Raw genomic sequence first — 16,444 nt, 5'->3', positions numbered from 1 at the left:
CCTTTAATTAGTTTGTATTTATTTAAATGATTCCTCATCCGGTCCCTAATTAATGTCTCCACCACCTTCCCCACAACTGAAGTCAAACTAACAGACCTATAGTTTCCCAATTCTTCTCTGGATCCTTTCTTAACTAATGGTGTTACATTTGCTACTCTCCAATCCTCCGGTCCCTGTCCTGACTCCAGTGAACTATTGAAAATATCCGTTAATATCCTCAACACTCTCGGTTGCATATTATCTGGACCCAGAGCCTTATCTACTCTGAGATTACCTTGCTGTTCCTTTACTTCCTCCACTCCAACCTGGATCTTCTGTAAAAGCCCTTCCTCATCTATAAAATATATCAGTCAATTTAAATATTGCTTTTCCTTTTATTTGGCCGAATAGATCCAGACATTGTGGGTTATATAAAGGGTTTATCTTAATATACTTCTTCATTTTGGTTCTGGTATCGGCTCCCGAACAATCATTGGGACTGGTAAGGGACATGTATTGCAACACAATTCTTGCTCTTGTTCTTTCTGGTGATCAAGCACTGACCTGCTGAATCAAGTACATTGCTCACCACAACCATGATGAAGTGAAAATTTCCATAGCAGGTTTTTTTTAAAGTACAAAGTGCATTGAATACAACCGATATTGCGAACATTTCTGACTTAGTGAAGTACCTGCATGCATTCTTATGAAACTATGGCAATATGTGGACCACAAATGTGCTGCAAGGTACCCGAAGCCAGGGGAAGATGTCGACTGGAGCATCACGGGCAACGGTACGTACGATACCCTCGTTCCAGCGTAGCATTGACACGAATTCTGGATCCGTCCTGCTGTAACCCGAGCTGTGAACAGGTAACAGTAAATAAGTGTGGTTAAATACCAATAATGGATTAAAGGGGGGGGGGGTGGATGTGAGGCAGTCGTCCGGGATCCAAGCGAAGAGGGAGCCCATGCAGGGGCAGATTATCATCTATCTATAATTCCAGCAATGTGTGTGTGTGTGTGTGTGTGTGTGTGTGTGTGTGTGTGTGTGTGTGTGTGTGTGTGTGTGTGTGTGTGTGTGTGTGTGTGTGTGTGTGTGTGTGTGTGTGTGTGTGTGTGTGTGTGTGTGTGTGTGTGTGTGACCGCTGTTTCTCGACAACCACTGGTCCGATCTAGTTGAAACTTGCCAGGTATATTGCTGGGGACTTGAGTATGTGCCTTTTCAAGGTTTGATATTAATCGGACGAGTGCTTCCCAAGTTATGGCCATTTATTTACCAAACCAATGACAGGACACGTTGCTGAGTGGGCGTGGCCGATGGGGAAGAGATCCTCAGCCGCGTTCCCCATTACGGGTTACAATGTACGGACTTCCGGATAGTGATGACTTCGTGTATTCTAATAATTTCTCGATTTTTTATGGCCATTTATAGATAAACACAATGCCCCAATCCAGTCATCGTCGACGAGATCGAAGGAACGGCCTGTGTGGTTGTTTGAAAGTTGTTGTTTTTTTTGCACGTACGGGCACGCACTAGTTTTAATTAAGAACTCGAATGAGCCATCAAAAATTGCATACCCTCACCTGGACTTTTGTGTGCTTTTATAGTACATATTTTATAGGTGTACTCACATTCTAATTATACATACTTTATAAATGTAATCACATTATAATTGGACATACTTCACAGCCGTACTCCCATTTTAGTTTTACATCCTTTATCGATGTACTTGGTTGAAAATAAATAACGTGTACTACTGGCTACTACTAGGCTGTGTTTGTGGCCTATATCAGCACATTCTGTGCGGACAAACGAGCAAAAAGACAGACGGACCAAATGGAAAACCTTTGGTGGGGGTAATTATTGTAAACACATCAGCCATTGTGCTGTCACCCAAGGAGAAATCCAAGACTGAAATGTTCCTTGTCATCATTGATCAGCTAATCAGTGCCTTGAAACACAGAAGGAAATCAATGATACGTTTGAAGACATAACCCGTGGCAATGCTGACCTTCTAATTGCACATATTTGTAGGGAGTATGATATGGACACCCAGCAGGATGATGAACAAAACCTGTCAAAGGGCGAAGGAGCTCCTTGTGAGCCAACGGTCATCAATATCTCGTGCCCAACTGTGTCTGCAGACGTCCTCCTGTAGTTGTGTTACTTTTTATGAGGAGGTTGGGGCAGGACTTGCACTCCCACCGTAAAACCCTTCATTCCGCAAAACATTCCAAAAGCATAAAAAAAATCTGAAAACCCACTCTGTGGGAGTACATCCTGGACAGGTTCCCTTCGCAGGGCAGCTCACTGGATGATGGGATTGAAGCAAAGCCTTCGGGACCCCCAATCTTTCATGATAGGAGGGAAATCACCAAGATCTGCAACAACGACCGAGGGGTGACGCTGCTCTCAGTGCCGGGCAAGGTATTTGCTCAGATAATTCTTGATAGGGTTCAACACCATCTGCTTGAGCACCAGCGTCCAGAGCAGTCAGGCTTCACACCAAAGAGGTCAACGATTGACCACATCCTTGCTCTTTGGATCCTCACCAAATGCAGGCGGGAGTTTCAGCAGGGGCTGCTTGCAGGTTATGATGTAAAGCGTTTGATTCAGTGAATCGGGATGCCCTCTGGAGGATTCTTGGTCTACCTGGGGTGCCAAGAAAACTGATCAATCAGATGTCTGAGCTACACTCTGCGACTGAGAGTGCTGTGCGATGTGGTGATGCCATCTACAACTTATTTATCGTTGTTACTGTTATTGGAGTTCATCAGGGGTGTGTACTGGCCCCCACAATCTTCAACACTTGCGTGGACTGGATTCTAGGGAGGATGTCAGAGAGATCAAGCTGTGGTGCATCACTTGGGAATGTCAAAATCTCTGACTTTGATTTCGCAGATGATGCAGTCTTCTTTGCAGAGACTTTATATATCCTTTTGGGGGCCCTCGAGGTGCTGAATGAGGAGTCAGAGTCGCTGGGATTATGGGTTTCCTGGGTCAAAACTAAGATCGAGGCTTTCAATGACATGTTGGATGCTGCTGTCCTGTCTGTGCCTATTTGTGGTGAGGATGTTGAGGTCACAGAGAGATTCACTTACCTTGGCAGTGATATTCTTGTTTCTGTTGGCAGTGAGCCAGAAGTCAACAGACATCTGGGTCGGGCCTCGGGAGTCATGGATGCACTGGATCGTGGATCAAGTCTTCAGGTCCTTGGTACTTCTAGTCTTGCTCCATGGATGTGAGACTTGGACTCTGACCAGGGATCTGAGACGGAGACTTAATTCCGTTGGTACCAGGTCTCTTCGGAGAAACCTTGGCTATCGCTGGTCGGACTTTGTGTCCAACGAGCGGTTGCTGAGAGAGACTCAAATGAGATTTGTTACCTGCATAGTCCATGAGCATTAGCTGCAGCTGCATGAACATGTGGCTCGTTTTCCTGACGCTGATCCTGATCACCAGATTCTCTCAGCGAGGGAGCCTCATGAGTGGAGGAGGCCAATGGGCTGACCACATGCCTCGTGCTTGCAGCAGGTTGATCAGCATCTCAAGGAGATGGGCATAAACCAGGCATCTGCCTGGGGGATGACCAGACGGAGGCCACTGGAGTGCCGGCGGAAAGTGGATGCAGCGACATGCTGCTCTGGCGCATGCTCACAATACCTGACCTACCTGACCTGATGATCACCATAACAGCCAGGAGGTGCGTCTGATGTATAAACGATGAATGTGGTCATCGTTGGTTAGATATTTATAAGTATGCCGTCCTGTTGAGAGCAAATAAGCCTGAAATCCAGATAGGCGGCTCCGTTTGATGTTTAACTAATGTTGACCATGTAATCTTTGTGTTTGATAGAGTCGCCGGGCTGAGGCCTCTGGGTTGGTGGTGATGCTTTGGTGTCGGATTATGTCCAATGTAGAACGGGGGAGTGCTCCTCACACTCCACATGTTTTGATTTACCTGCCGATCACATCACGTGCCTTCTGGTTGAATGGTTTGCATTAGTGGGAACAATCGTCTGGGTGGCAGACGGACAGTTGTTTTTGAGGGTTATGCAGTTTTACCGTGTGAGACATAATTCACAGAGATGCTCACCTTCACTGTCCGGAAGTGCACCTGGTCTGAATATATATATATATATATATATATATATATATATATATATATATATATATATATATATATATATATATATATAGATACAGACATGTATATACATACATATAGATATATATATATATACATATATATACATAGGTATATATATATACATATATATACATATATATACATACATATATATATATATATATATATACATATATATATACATACATATATATATATATACATATATATATACATACATATATATATATATATATACATACATACATACATACATATATATATATACATATATATATATATATATATATATATATATATATATATATATATATATATATATATATACACACGAGGTGTGTTCAAAAAGTATCCAACCTTAATTTTTCGTGCGTAAACAAATGAAGCTCGGGAGGCATGGTTTGGTGCACGTATGTAGGCGATCCTAATCCGTATGCGTGAATATTTTCCCACCTGCAGAAGCTGTCAGTCACCGACAGACCGCCGATGAGTGAGGAAGTGTAAGTGAGCGCCGTCGGATTTTCGTTTTTGACAAAATGACGGATCACTGTGGTCTCATCGCCAGTGATCACTGTGTTGAAGAAGTTGGGATCGCTGTTCACAGTCTCCAGCATGTCCTGTGGGATCTCCAAACGGAGTTGCTTCTGCTCGATCGTTAGCAGCTTTGGCACGAACTTCGCTGAGATTCTCCTTAAGCCCAAATCCTCAGTCACAATGGAATGAACGGATCCAATGCTGATGCCCGCCTCGTCTGCAAGTTCTCTGATCGTGATTCGACGATCCTGCATCAGCAGGGTCCTCACTTAGTCAATGACGATCTCATTTCGGGATGTTGAGGGCCTACCAGAACGTGCTTCACTTTCCACTGATGTGCGACCATCTTTGAAGCGGTTGTACCACTCTTTTATCTGTGTGGTGCCCATTGCTTCGTTCCCGAAGGCATGTTGAATCTTGCGGATCGTTTCCACTTGGGAATCGCCAAGCTTTACACAAAATTTGATGCAGTAGCGTTGTTCAAGTTTTTCCGTCATTTTGTTGAAAACGAAAATCCGACGGCGCTCACTTACACTTCCTCACTCTTCGGCGGTCTGTCGGTGACTGACAGCTTCTGCAGGCGGGAAAATATTCACGCATACCAATTAGGATCGCCTACATACGTGCACCAAACCACGCCTCCCTAGCTTCATTTGTTTACGCACGAAAAATTAAGGTTGGATACTTTTTGAACACACCTCGTGTATATATATATATATATATATGTATATATATATATATATATATATATATATATATATATATATATATATATATATATATATATATATATATATATATATATTTATATATATATATATATATATATATATATATATATATATGTATATATATATATGTATATATATATATATGTATATATATATATATGTATATATATATGTATATATATATATATATATATGTATATATATATATATGTATATATATATATATATATATATGTATATATATATATATGTATATATATATATATATGTATATATATATATATATATATATATATATATATATGTATATATATATATATGTATATATATATATATATATATATATATATATATATATATATATATATATATATATATATATATATATATATATATATATATATATATATATATATAGTTACGGGTACCGAGTGTAATATGAGGGGGTTAATCCTTGTTTCTCCTTGGAAGAGCCGGACCCAGGTCCACCGCTCACAATTAACTTCATGGTATGGTGGGTTGCTTTACAACCACGAACGCCAATCAGTTAACCACGAGTTCCAGTGTCCACCGTCTAATTTTCCGTTTAACTTGAGGTCACGTGGCTTCCTGAACGGGGAGTGCGCCCCGGCAACGCACCAATCTTATGTTGATTAGATCTTAATTTGGGCAGCCGAGCGTTTACCGCTGGTGCGTGCCGACTATGACAGATTAATTAGTTTTGACTACCTACTACAGACTACCTCCCAGTCTATCTAGGTTCGGACAATGCTGGATCAACGGAAGGAAAGGACAAGCACGGACAGGTTGAATCATCAACAAGGAATTTATTATGAAGAAAGAATAAAGAAACTGAAGAAGTTTTAACTTATTTGTGGTGAAAATTGGTCAATTCAAATCAATCAAATTAATCTCAAGCAAATAAAGAATTCAACAGGCATTGATAGAAAAACAGACAAAGAGCAGATGCTTATCACTATGCCTTACTTTACAATTAAACACGAGACAAGGGTATGCAGCAGATCATTCAGGGGGGGAAGAAATCCGGTCTCAGCTTGCCAAGGAAGAAGTCGTCGTGCGTCCAATAAGATGTCCCAACATGTGTGAGCCTGCCTTGGTCCGTTGTCAGCGCCCTGCCTCGCCGCACACCCACTCGCAAACAGGCATGAACACCAATCGATGTCACGTCATCACCCCGAGGAACCAGGGACACCAAGACTCAGGTATGAGCAGAACCAGCAGGAACGGTCCAACCATTACCCACCGTCAGGAGCAACAACTGACTGTTGCTGTGAGGAACCGTCACCCAGCTGTCAGGAATTATCACCAAATGACTGGAGCAACTGTCACAAACTGTCAGGAAGGTGGTCCTCCCATCCTTTTTATCGGTGACCAGTGTGGGCAGAGCCTCATTCAGACTTCAGCCAAATCCACCTTGCCTATTGGCACATCGCTGCACGTAACCTCCAACCATCAATCTCGCGATCATTCCTTCCTCGTTCAGCCCGACATGAACAAGAGCCAGCCAGCATCCATAGAGCTGCCAAACGGGGCATCAAATGTCGATGGAAAAAGGTGGACGTCAACGTCGGTGAAAGAGGTGGGTGTCGAACGTCGATGAAAGAGATGTGGGTGAGGTAGATGATCCACAGCCATATTTGACCATCAGAATAACTGTTCAGGAAAAGCCTGCGGTGTGCTTAACAAAATGTCCTGTAAGTCCAAGGTGTAAATAAATCGTCCATCTTCAAGCCAATGTTTCTCGATGGAAAAGGGGTAGAACGAGCCTCCATTGGGCTAACGGCTATCTCTCGCATGCATTAACGTGTCATAAAGAGAAAAAGGCCATACCATAAGAAATGGAGTTTGTTCTATACCCTTCTCCAACGCATCAAAGTTACAATCCCACCAGACAAGGGGATGGGTCTATCCTGGAGATGCATTTATGGAAATAACTGTCTGAGGCCGTGAATGTTGTTTGCTTTCGTCAGATCTGATTCTGAAATACAGAACAATATATATATATATATATATATATATATATATATATATATATATATATATATATACACACACACACACACACACAGTGGGGAGAACAAGTATTTGATACACTGCCGATTTTGCAGGTTTTCCCACTTACAAAGCACGTGGAGGTCTGTAATTTTTTTATCATAGGTACACTTCAACTGTGAAAGATGGAATCGAAAACAAAAATCCTGAAAATCACATTGTATGATTTTTAAATAATTACTTTGCATTTTATTGCATGAAATAAGTATTTGATACATCAGAAAAACAGAACTTAATATTTGGTGCAGAAACCTTTGTTTGCAATAACAGAGATCAGACGTTTCCTGTAGTTCTTAACCAGGTTTGCACAGACTGCAGCAGGGATTTTGGCCCACTCCTCCATACAGATCTTCTCCAGATCCTTCAAGTTTCGGGGCTGTCGCTGGGCAACACAGACTTTCAGCTCCCTGCAAAGATTTTCTATTGGGTTCAGGTCTGGTGACTGGCTAGGCCACTCCAGGACCTTGAGATGCTTCTTACGGAGCCACTCCTTCGTTTCCCTGGCTGTGTGTTTCGGGTCGTTGTCATGCTGGAAGACCCAGCCACGCCCCATCTTCAATACTCTTGTTGAGGGAAGGAGGTTGTTGACCAAGATCTCGCGATACATGGCCCCATTCATGTTCCCCTCAATACGGTGCAGTCGTCCTGTCCCCTTTGCAGAAAAGCATCCCCAAAGAATGATGTTTCCACCTCCATGCTTCACGGTTGGGATGGTGTTCTTGGGGTTGTACTCATCCTTCTTCTTCCTCCAAACACGGCGAGTGGAGTTTGAACCAAAAAGCTCTATTTTGGTCTCATTCGACCACATGACCTTCTCCCATTCCTCCTCTGGATCATCCAGATGGTCATTGGCAAACTTCAGATGGGCCTGGACATGCGCCTGCTTGAGCAGAGGGACCTTGCGTGCGCTGCAGGATTTTAATCCATGACGGCGTAGTGTGTTACTTCTGGTTTTCTTTGATACTGTGGTCCCAGCTCTCTTCAGTTCATTGACCAGGTCCTCCCGTGTAGTTCTGGGCTGATCCCTCACCTTTCTCATGATCATTGAGGCTCCACGAGGTGAGATCTTGCATGGAGCCCCAGACCGAGGGAGATTGACTGTTATCTTGAACTTCTTCCATTTTCTAATAATTGCGCCAACAGTTGTTGCCTTCTCACCAAGCTGCTTGCCTATTGTCCTGTAGCCCATCCCAGCCTTGTGCAAGTCTACAATTTTGTCCCTGATGTCCTTGGAAAGCTCTCTGGTCTTGCCAATTGTGGAGAGGTTGGAGTCTGATTGATTGAGTGTGGACAGCTGTCTTTTATGCAGATAACGAGTTTAAACAGGTGCGGTTAATAAGGTAATGAGTGGAGAATGGGAGGGCTTCTTAAAGACAAAACTAACAGGTCTGTGAGAGCCGGAATTCTTACTGGTTGGTAGGTGATCAAATACTTATTTCATGCAATAAAATGCAAATTAATTATTTAAAAATCATACAATGTGATTTTCAGGATTTTTGTTTAAGATTCCGTCTTTCACAGTTGAAGTTTACCTATGATAAAAATTACAGACCTCTATGTACTTTGTAAGTGGGAAAACCTGCAAAATCGGCAATGTATCAAATACTTGTTCTCCCCACTGTACATATACATGTATATATATATATATATATATATATATATATATATATATATATATATATATATATATATATATATATATATATATATAAACACATACATATACATGTTGGCGTAGTGTTGGCCGGGTTTGAATCTCGCTCCTGTCAGTAGTTGTAGGGGACCTTATTCCTTGGAAGCGGACACGCTCATTGACATGGATTTCAGCTTGCGCTCAAAGGGTATGGCGGATGCCAACACCACTGTATGGCGGAAGACGACAGAGCCCAGTGACGGCAATAGCGGATGGAGTAGGAGTGCTCGAAATGGAACGGATGGACAGCACGAGGGGGTTTCATCCGCAAACCACGCTATAAATACACGAAATGCAGTTTCTTTAGAAGGGAATACATTTAATGAAACAAATATTTATAAGTACAATAATGAAGATTACAAGAACAATAATCTAACAAATTTAAAAATCAACTCCTATGATGGAGGCCTCACACACAGACGCAAATGCAGACAAAGGCTGACAAACAAAAATAAAACCCCCTTTCTTTTTAAATAAACTGGCACTCTGGCCAAGGGCTGGCCCTCGTCGATCTGGTGTTAGGGAGCTCCCTCCAGCACGTGCACTTGCACGCAAAATGGCGCCGTCTCTTGTCGAGCCCTGGAGGAAGGCGCCTCCACCATCCATGTGCACACGCAGGCAAAATCGCACTTCCCGTGTAGTAGCTTCCCAAACTTCACATACGCGAATCTGGCCAGCACCTCCTCGATCGGCTCTTCGCCAAGCACACACACTTCACCTTCTCCCACCCTGCCGTAGGAACCTCCTCACTTTCTTATCCTCTCTCCTCTCCCCACCCAGAGCCACTCCTGTTGTTGGTGTTTCAGGGACTCGGTCTCGAGCTTACGACCTGGCTTGGTATATAAAAAACATCGGGAAAAATCACAGAAGGTAATCATGTACAGGGGAACTTATTTTTACTCCCTAAGCTAATTAACACCGCACCACCCCTCGTGTGGTGAAACACTTAAGCTGACAGATTCCCTGACTTGTATACATTGAGTTGCTTATATCCGTCGACGGACCATGATACACTAAACAATGCTATCTGGATTATTAAATCGTTTCATATATATATATATATATATATATATATATATATATATATATATATATATATATATATATATATATATATATATATATATATATATATATATATATATATTGTTACGAATCTGGAAACCATGCGCACTCAACATTCAGGTCCCAAAGTTAGTTATGCCGGTAAGTAGGTGTGTAGTCAGGACCCCGTCCTTTTGTTTAGCGGGAGGATTAAATGTGTGCGTTGTGATGTCTTTAGTTAGGTTTTACATCCAACAAACCCTCCAACAAGCCATCTAACAACCAACAACTATCCCATCTGCATGACCCAACCTGCCCATCATGCGCTATCACCACCCATTGGCTGCTTGTACCTTGACTTGCCGAGAGGGGGGACCTCGCGGTTCCAGTCCTCAGCTCGTAGTTCTTGTATGGCTTTTTCAGCGTTGACCCTGTTTCTCTTCAGAGCAAAGCCACATGGAGAATATGGGGTCTCCGAACAGGGGCCACGGCTCCGCCCCGGTAGGGTGCGGCCGTAAGCCAATGAGGGACGGACAGCGAGATGATTCTCACCAAGGCCCCTCCCCGTGTGGGAGGAGATATATATCCCCGAGCAGACTCGTTTGTCGGTTGTCGTTGGCGTTGGCGCGGGGAGATCTCGAGTACTTGAGTGGTGACAAGTTGGTTGACGGTGCTTGGGCTGGAGAGTGAGTGAACCAGCCTCTTCGTGGAGCCTTGGTGAGTCCCGTCCGCGACCCTGATCTCCGCCCCGGAGCTCCGATTGCTCTACGCGGCTGCCGCCACGAGCCACGAGTCCCACACGTGCGGCTGGGACCTTCGACAACCCGCAGGTGCCCATCCGAACTCTGACCCCCAGCTCGTCTCTTTCATCGGCTGGAGGGTCCAATAAAAACTCTGGAATTTCTTTTACTTGTGTGTGTCTGCGTGTGGGCCAATCTTTAAGTACAATTGTTTAAGTGTTTATTTCATCATTGTAAATACTGCATTGCATATTCGCGATAAGTTTCGCCTCTTCTGTCTTTTGATTTTATTGTAAATAAATTATAAGAAATGTTCCCAGCTCGTTTCCGTCCTTTCTTTATTTGGTCCAGCATGGTCCGGGTCTGAGTTCATATGGAGTTTCATCCCCGATAATCCGTTAATCCGAGCAGGCACGGCTTTGGCAGTTTCCACTCGGCTGCAACTGAGCCGGAGTTGGTAGTTACTAGTTGGAACTCTACCGCAGTCGTTAGAGTGACCCGGTTCGAGAAAGACGTGCCGAGGGCGTGAATCCCCGGTAGCTAAGATTGCGTGGTTATTTAGGTATAGTGGGATCTAGACAATTAACCCTACGCCACACGGTCAAGATATTGGCGTTTCACGGTCATCCGGAGCGACGGCCTATAATTCCAGGGAGACCGTTGGGAAACGGCGTAAACTTCCCCACCTAGCGGTCGTTCTGGCCACCGACCCCCGGCCCACAACAATGTATATATATATATATATATATATATATATATATATATATATATATATATATATATATATATATATATATATATATATATATATATATATATATATATATATCCCCATCAGTGAAGCGATTGTATAACTTGGCCAGTTATACAATTAACAACAACAACCGTTTGTTTTTTAATTCATAGCAATTAGGCAGTCTGGTATTCCCATCAGTGGAGCAACGCATCTTACATGCTTGTAATATAAAAACAGTTGTGCACAAGAAATTGCATCTTCACTCGTATAAAGTGCAGATATTGCAACATTTAGAAGAGAGATTCACCGAATCAAATGTTTTTAAATCAATCAATAAGTCGTTAAACTCATTTTAATCATTTCTTTTCTGAAAGCATGAGGTGCATCCAATTACAACCCAACACATTCCTTACGTAACCTCACATTTTTTTAATTCTTCCAAACAGGGCAAGAATAAAAGGATTACTTTGTTTTTCTTCTTTTCTATCGTGGTATTTTTTTACCCCATGATCCTCTTGTATACTTTGAACACTGGAGAACACGAATCACCTTTTTGGCACTTTCAAGAAAACCTCCAGGCTAGCAGTACTTGGATAAAATATTGCAGCATTTTACGGCAGCTCGACCAATCCAATTTGCCGCTCGCAGACCCCGCTCATGTCCTGTTTTTCTCAACACTGTGCAGGGTAAAGTGTTCCATCGACTCACTAGTTTCTTACAGCTTTTCTTTACTCATTGCCAAAAAGGCCAGAATGAGCTTCCGAATGCATGCCACGCGTCTCCATCCCCTGGCACGGCTGGCTGCACATATTCTTTGAGGAACACACACCCCGATACCATCCTCCATCGTAAGCTCGATGCTCACCTCCATTCCTTTGATTCACTTTACTCTCTTCTGTGGAACCGGAACCCTGTGTCTGTCGTCTCATGTTCTTCCTTCCAATCTCTCGAGGTTGCTCCTCATCCATCGTCACCAGAGTTTCTCCTCTACACACTCACACGTTCATTTTCCTCCACTTTTTATACTCTCATGTGTTGCGCCCGTTTGGCCGTGAACCTGCCACCTTCTGTCGTTTAGCTCCTCCATGAGCCACCACTTCTATTTATTGATTTATGTTACATTTATGTAGCAGTGGAGCAGTAAGTTCTGTTCTTGCGTATGGCAGCCTGGCTGGCGGGTAACTATCATTTCTTGGAAGTGTGGCTGTGCCGCTGATGCTGTGCCCCTCAACCAGTACACCGGTACTCATTTTGCCGACCTCAGAAGGATGACGGGCTGAGTCAATCCCACCTGGTGTTAGTTCAGCGGTAAACGGGACTCGAAATCAGGACCCAAAGATCCCAAGCCAGCCACCTGAACCACTAAGCCAACACCAGGCTTGAGCAGTAAGTGTGCCACAACTTAATCACAGAGAAACACATCCAAATGTAAATATAATGTATCGCATGTAACCTTTGAGGACAAGGTGACATTTATCACATTCAAACAAGCAACAACTCTCAAAACTGTTACACACTACAAAACAAGACGTTCCATAACACAATTCCCCGGGAAAGTGAAGTTATAGGTTGGAGGTGAGTTGGGATTAACTATCTTCCGAACAGCTGTTAGTGTTAACACTAATTGTAATAGGTTTTTGTGATCGGTGTAAAGTAACGTAATGGAATTGAAACGCACACAGCACCGAGACCTTTAGAATAGTTATCTCCATTATGAACGTTAAGAATAACACCTTCCCTTTTGGGGTTATTATGTGATTAAATGTGTTGAGTTGGGTCGTTAACCCCCCCCCCCCCCCAATCAACCAGTTGGGAGAATAGAGAGGTCAGCACGTGATGATGTGTGCCGTGACAGCCATCATCACAGCATGTTCGTGTTTTACTGCCCTGGCGTTCAACGTGTGCTACGTACACCAGCATCCTGGAACACGTGCCAAACTCTCCCATTCACCTTCATTGTTTAAAGCTCCACAAAGTCTTTGTTTGTCTGTTCATCTGTATGGATGTCTACCCTGTAATGGAATTTATTGACATCTTCCCCTTTCCTGTATTTCGTTTCCCCAATCCCCATTTATTTCCCTCCACCCAAAATGACTGGCAAACGAACCAAGACACGACCAAGCCTCCCTGAAATGATCGGCCCATTCCCTGGCTTGGTGCCATGAACATTGTTGGACGTTTGGGGTTTGTCCCAGTAGTGTGGGGGTAGAAGGGATTCCCCCCCGTGTTAAGTGTGGAGCTCTGTTCATGACAACTGCCGGAAGAACCAAATGATTGAATATCCGGCCGGGCGGCAGAATTGGCGGGGCTGCGGGGGAACCCTCCAATGGCTGGTCCCAGGCCACCTCGGGGGATCTGATGGTGTGGCTCTTTGGCCCCGCCTGCCCCTGGAACTATAAAGCACTCTCTCGCTCTATCACTCTCTCACTCTCTCATTGCCCCAAGCTACCTTGGCTCTGGTCACCATGTTGTCTTTCTTCTTTTGCCTCGAGCTGTTGGGGTCCTGATCGTGGCAGCGCTCATCACACTCGTTTCTTCCCTAGTCCTGGACGCATTGGTTCATGCTCCCGACAGAGCTGGTGGACCATCGGTGGTGGAGAGCAGTGTCGGGGTCATTTTGGAGAGTGGTACCATGTTGGGGAAGGTGACGGTGACATACGTACCCGTCCCAATTTATCTCCCCGTGTGTGTGGTCTGATGGGTACCCTGTTTTGTGAGCCAGTAGGTAAGGCATAGGTTAAGTCTGCAAGTTGTACATTTCCTTTTCTTTTTTATAAATACACACCTTGATTAAACTCTTTTTTTATTGCATTTCCCCTTTTCCTGCCCCGGTTTCCCTTTTACGCCATTAAAGCCCTAAAGTTCCCCTCCCTCCTTCTGGTACCCCTCATCGCTCATTGTAAATAAATTATTATTGTTATATTTCCAATCTGCCCTTGGTTGTCCTTTCTTCCATTGGTCCAGCAATGTCCGTATGTAGATAAGCCGGCAGGTTATAATTCCCCACTAATTGGCTCTCGTATCAGTCCGGCATTATGCGAGCGGAAAGCTCGGCCACGTTAATCACGATCAAATAAAGATAATAGCATAATTGCCGAGGGCGCGATTCCCCGATAAGGAGATCACGAGTACTACGGTAAACGGTGTCAGATGGAGGACCATGTCTGGTGTTAGCTTAATGGTTTGGATGGTGGGCTTGGGATCCGAGGATCTTGAGTTCAAGTCCCCCTTGGCTGTTGAATTAATACCAGGTGGGGTTGACTGCCTGTCATCCTTCTGAGATCAGCAAAGTGAGTGCCAACTTGCTGGTATCCTGTGTCAGAGTGGCGACCAATGCTCTGCGCAGAATATGGTCCTGATGGATGGATGGAGGACCCTAAGTCATGTGGTCAAGCTGTTGGCATTCACAGTCATTTAGCGACCCGCCGCAGCACAAAGTTTTTCGTGTGCGACAGCCTGTGATTCCTGGTGAGTCCAGGGAGAACCAGGGATACCACCCCCCCCCTCCACCCTCGTAGTACACCCGTAACCCCGGGTCCGCAAGAGTATTTTTGTGTTATCTGGATAGTTTTGAGAAATGTTGATCATTTTGATTGCACAATGTTCAAGTTTTGTTGACATATGTTGACATCACGTCAGAACTATAAAATGGAGTATTATGGATTGTCTTTTTGGGATACTAGCAAGTTGTTCGTGCCCGCATCCTCATGAAATTCTAAACAGGGTAGAGATGGAGGTGGCAAAAATGTAAATGGCGTATTCTGTCATCGAGCTGGCAAGCTGGGAGGAACAATTCACATTTATTGCCACATCTGCAACAATTTAAATGCTCTAATGGTGGTGATCAAGGTGCTTCATTTGAAACTGAATGTTCGATATATATGTAGCTTTTCGATGCTTCGGGTCGGTAATAAAAAAAATGTCAAAGCCAGTGACCAATTGCAAATGAGTAGTAGGATGAGGCATTTGCTCACAAAAGCAATTATGGGTATCATCAACAGGTGTGCAGAAGGGACAGGTGAAGAGAAATAGTTGACCAGGAAGGGGATAACGAGTTTGTAAAATGAAAAGATTGTGGAGTTGAACGATGATGTAGGAAGCAAGATCAGAAAAACGATTTAGTGTAGACTGTAGAGGATAATAAAGGAGATTCTGAAGGAAGAAGGAGAAGGAGGAAGGACAGAATAAGAACAAAGACGTCCATTTAATTGTTCTTATGGGTGATGAAACACTTAAACCCAGTGACTTTTTTATTTGTTATATATGCAGCCTGTGGCGGCTGGTTGCATCATTGATGGGAATGCAGCTGTGCTGCTGATGCAGTGCCCCTGTTTCCAGTAAGCTATTACTCATTTTTCTAACCTCAGAAGGATGGCAGGCTGAATCAACCCACCTGGTGTTATTCAACGGTTTCACAATGGCTCAAACTCAAGACCTTAAGATCGTAAGCTAGCCACTTTAACTGCTGAGCCAACACCAGGCTTATACCAATTGACTAAGAAATCTGTAGAATGGACTAGGAGAATAAAACTACATTTTCTCTGGAAGGATCTGGAGTCCACTCGTAGTTCCGACTGTCTGATTCTGATACATCATACTGTTGCGGGCCGGGGGTCGGTGGCGAGAATGACCACTAGGTGGGGAAAGCTTGCGTCGTCTCCCACCAAACTCCCCGGAATTGTAGGCCGTCACTCAGATAACTCCGCGAGCCGGCAGGTCATTTAACCGACCATGGTTGCCAATATTTCAACCGCGTGGCG

The 16,444-nt window shown here is 43.7% G+C and overlaps 1 protein-coding gene across 4 annotated transcripts in view; it reads right to left on the bottom strand.

Moving 5' to 3' along the window:
- The window catches only part of LOC147013542 (steroid 17-alpha-hydroxylase/17,20 lyase-like), a 132,941-nt gene that overhangs the window by 17,470 nt on the left and 99,027 nt on the right, over positions 1-16,444 (bottom strand). For all 4 annotated transcript variants that reach the window (XM_085855420.1, XM_085855419.1, XM_085855421.1 and 1 more), the window contains exon 5: positions 731-842. In XM_085855420.1, coding sequence (XP_085711546.1) covers positions 731-842 — 112 coding nt within the window. The remainder of the gene's footprint in view (positions 1-730; positions 843-16,444) is intronic.

This window comes from Eptatretus burgeri, chromosome 14 (genome assembly GCF_056783735.1).
Source record: "Eptatretus burgeri isolate ZD-2024b chromosome 14, Ebu_testis_v1, whole genome shotgun sequence".
Taxonomy (NCBI): Eukaryota; Metazoa; Chordata; class Myxini; order Myxiniformes; family Myxinidae; genus Eptatretus; species Eptatretus burgeri.
The sequence above is the reverse complement of the archived record's forward strand: the minus strand, read 5'-3'. Positions and strand labels throughout refer to the sequence as shown.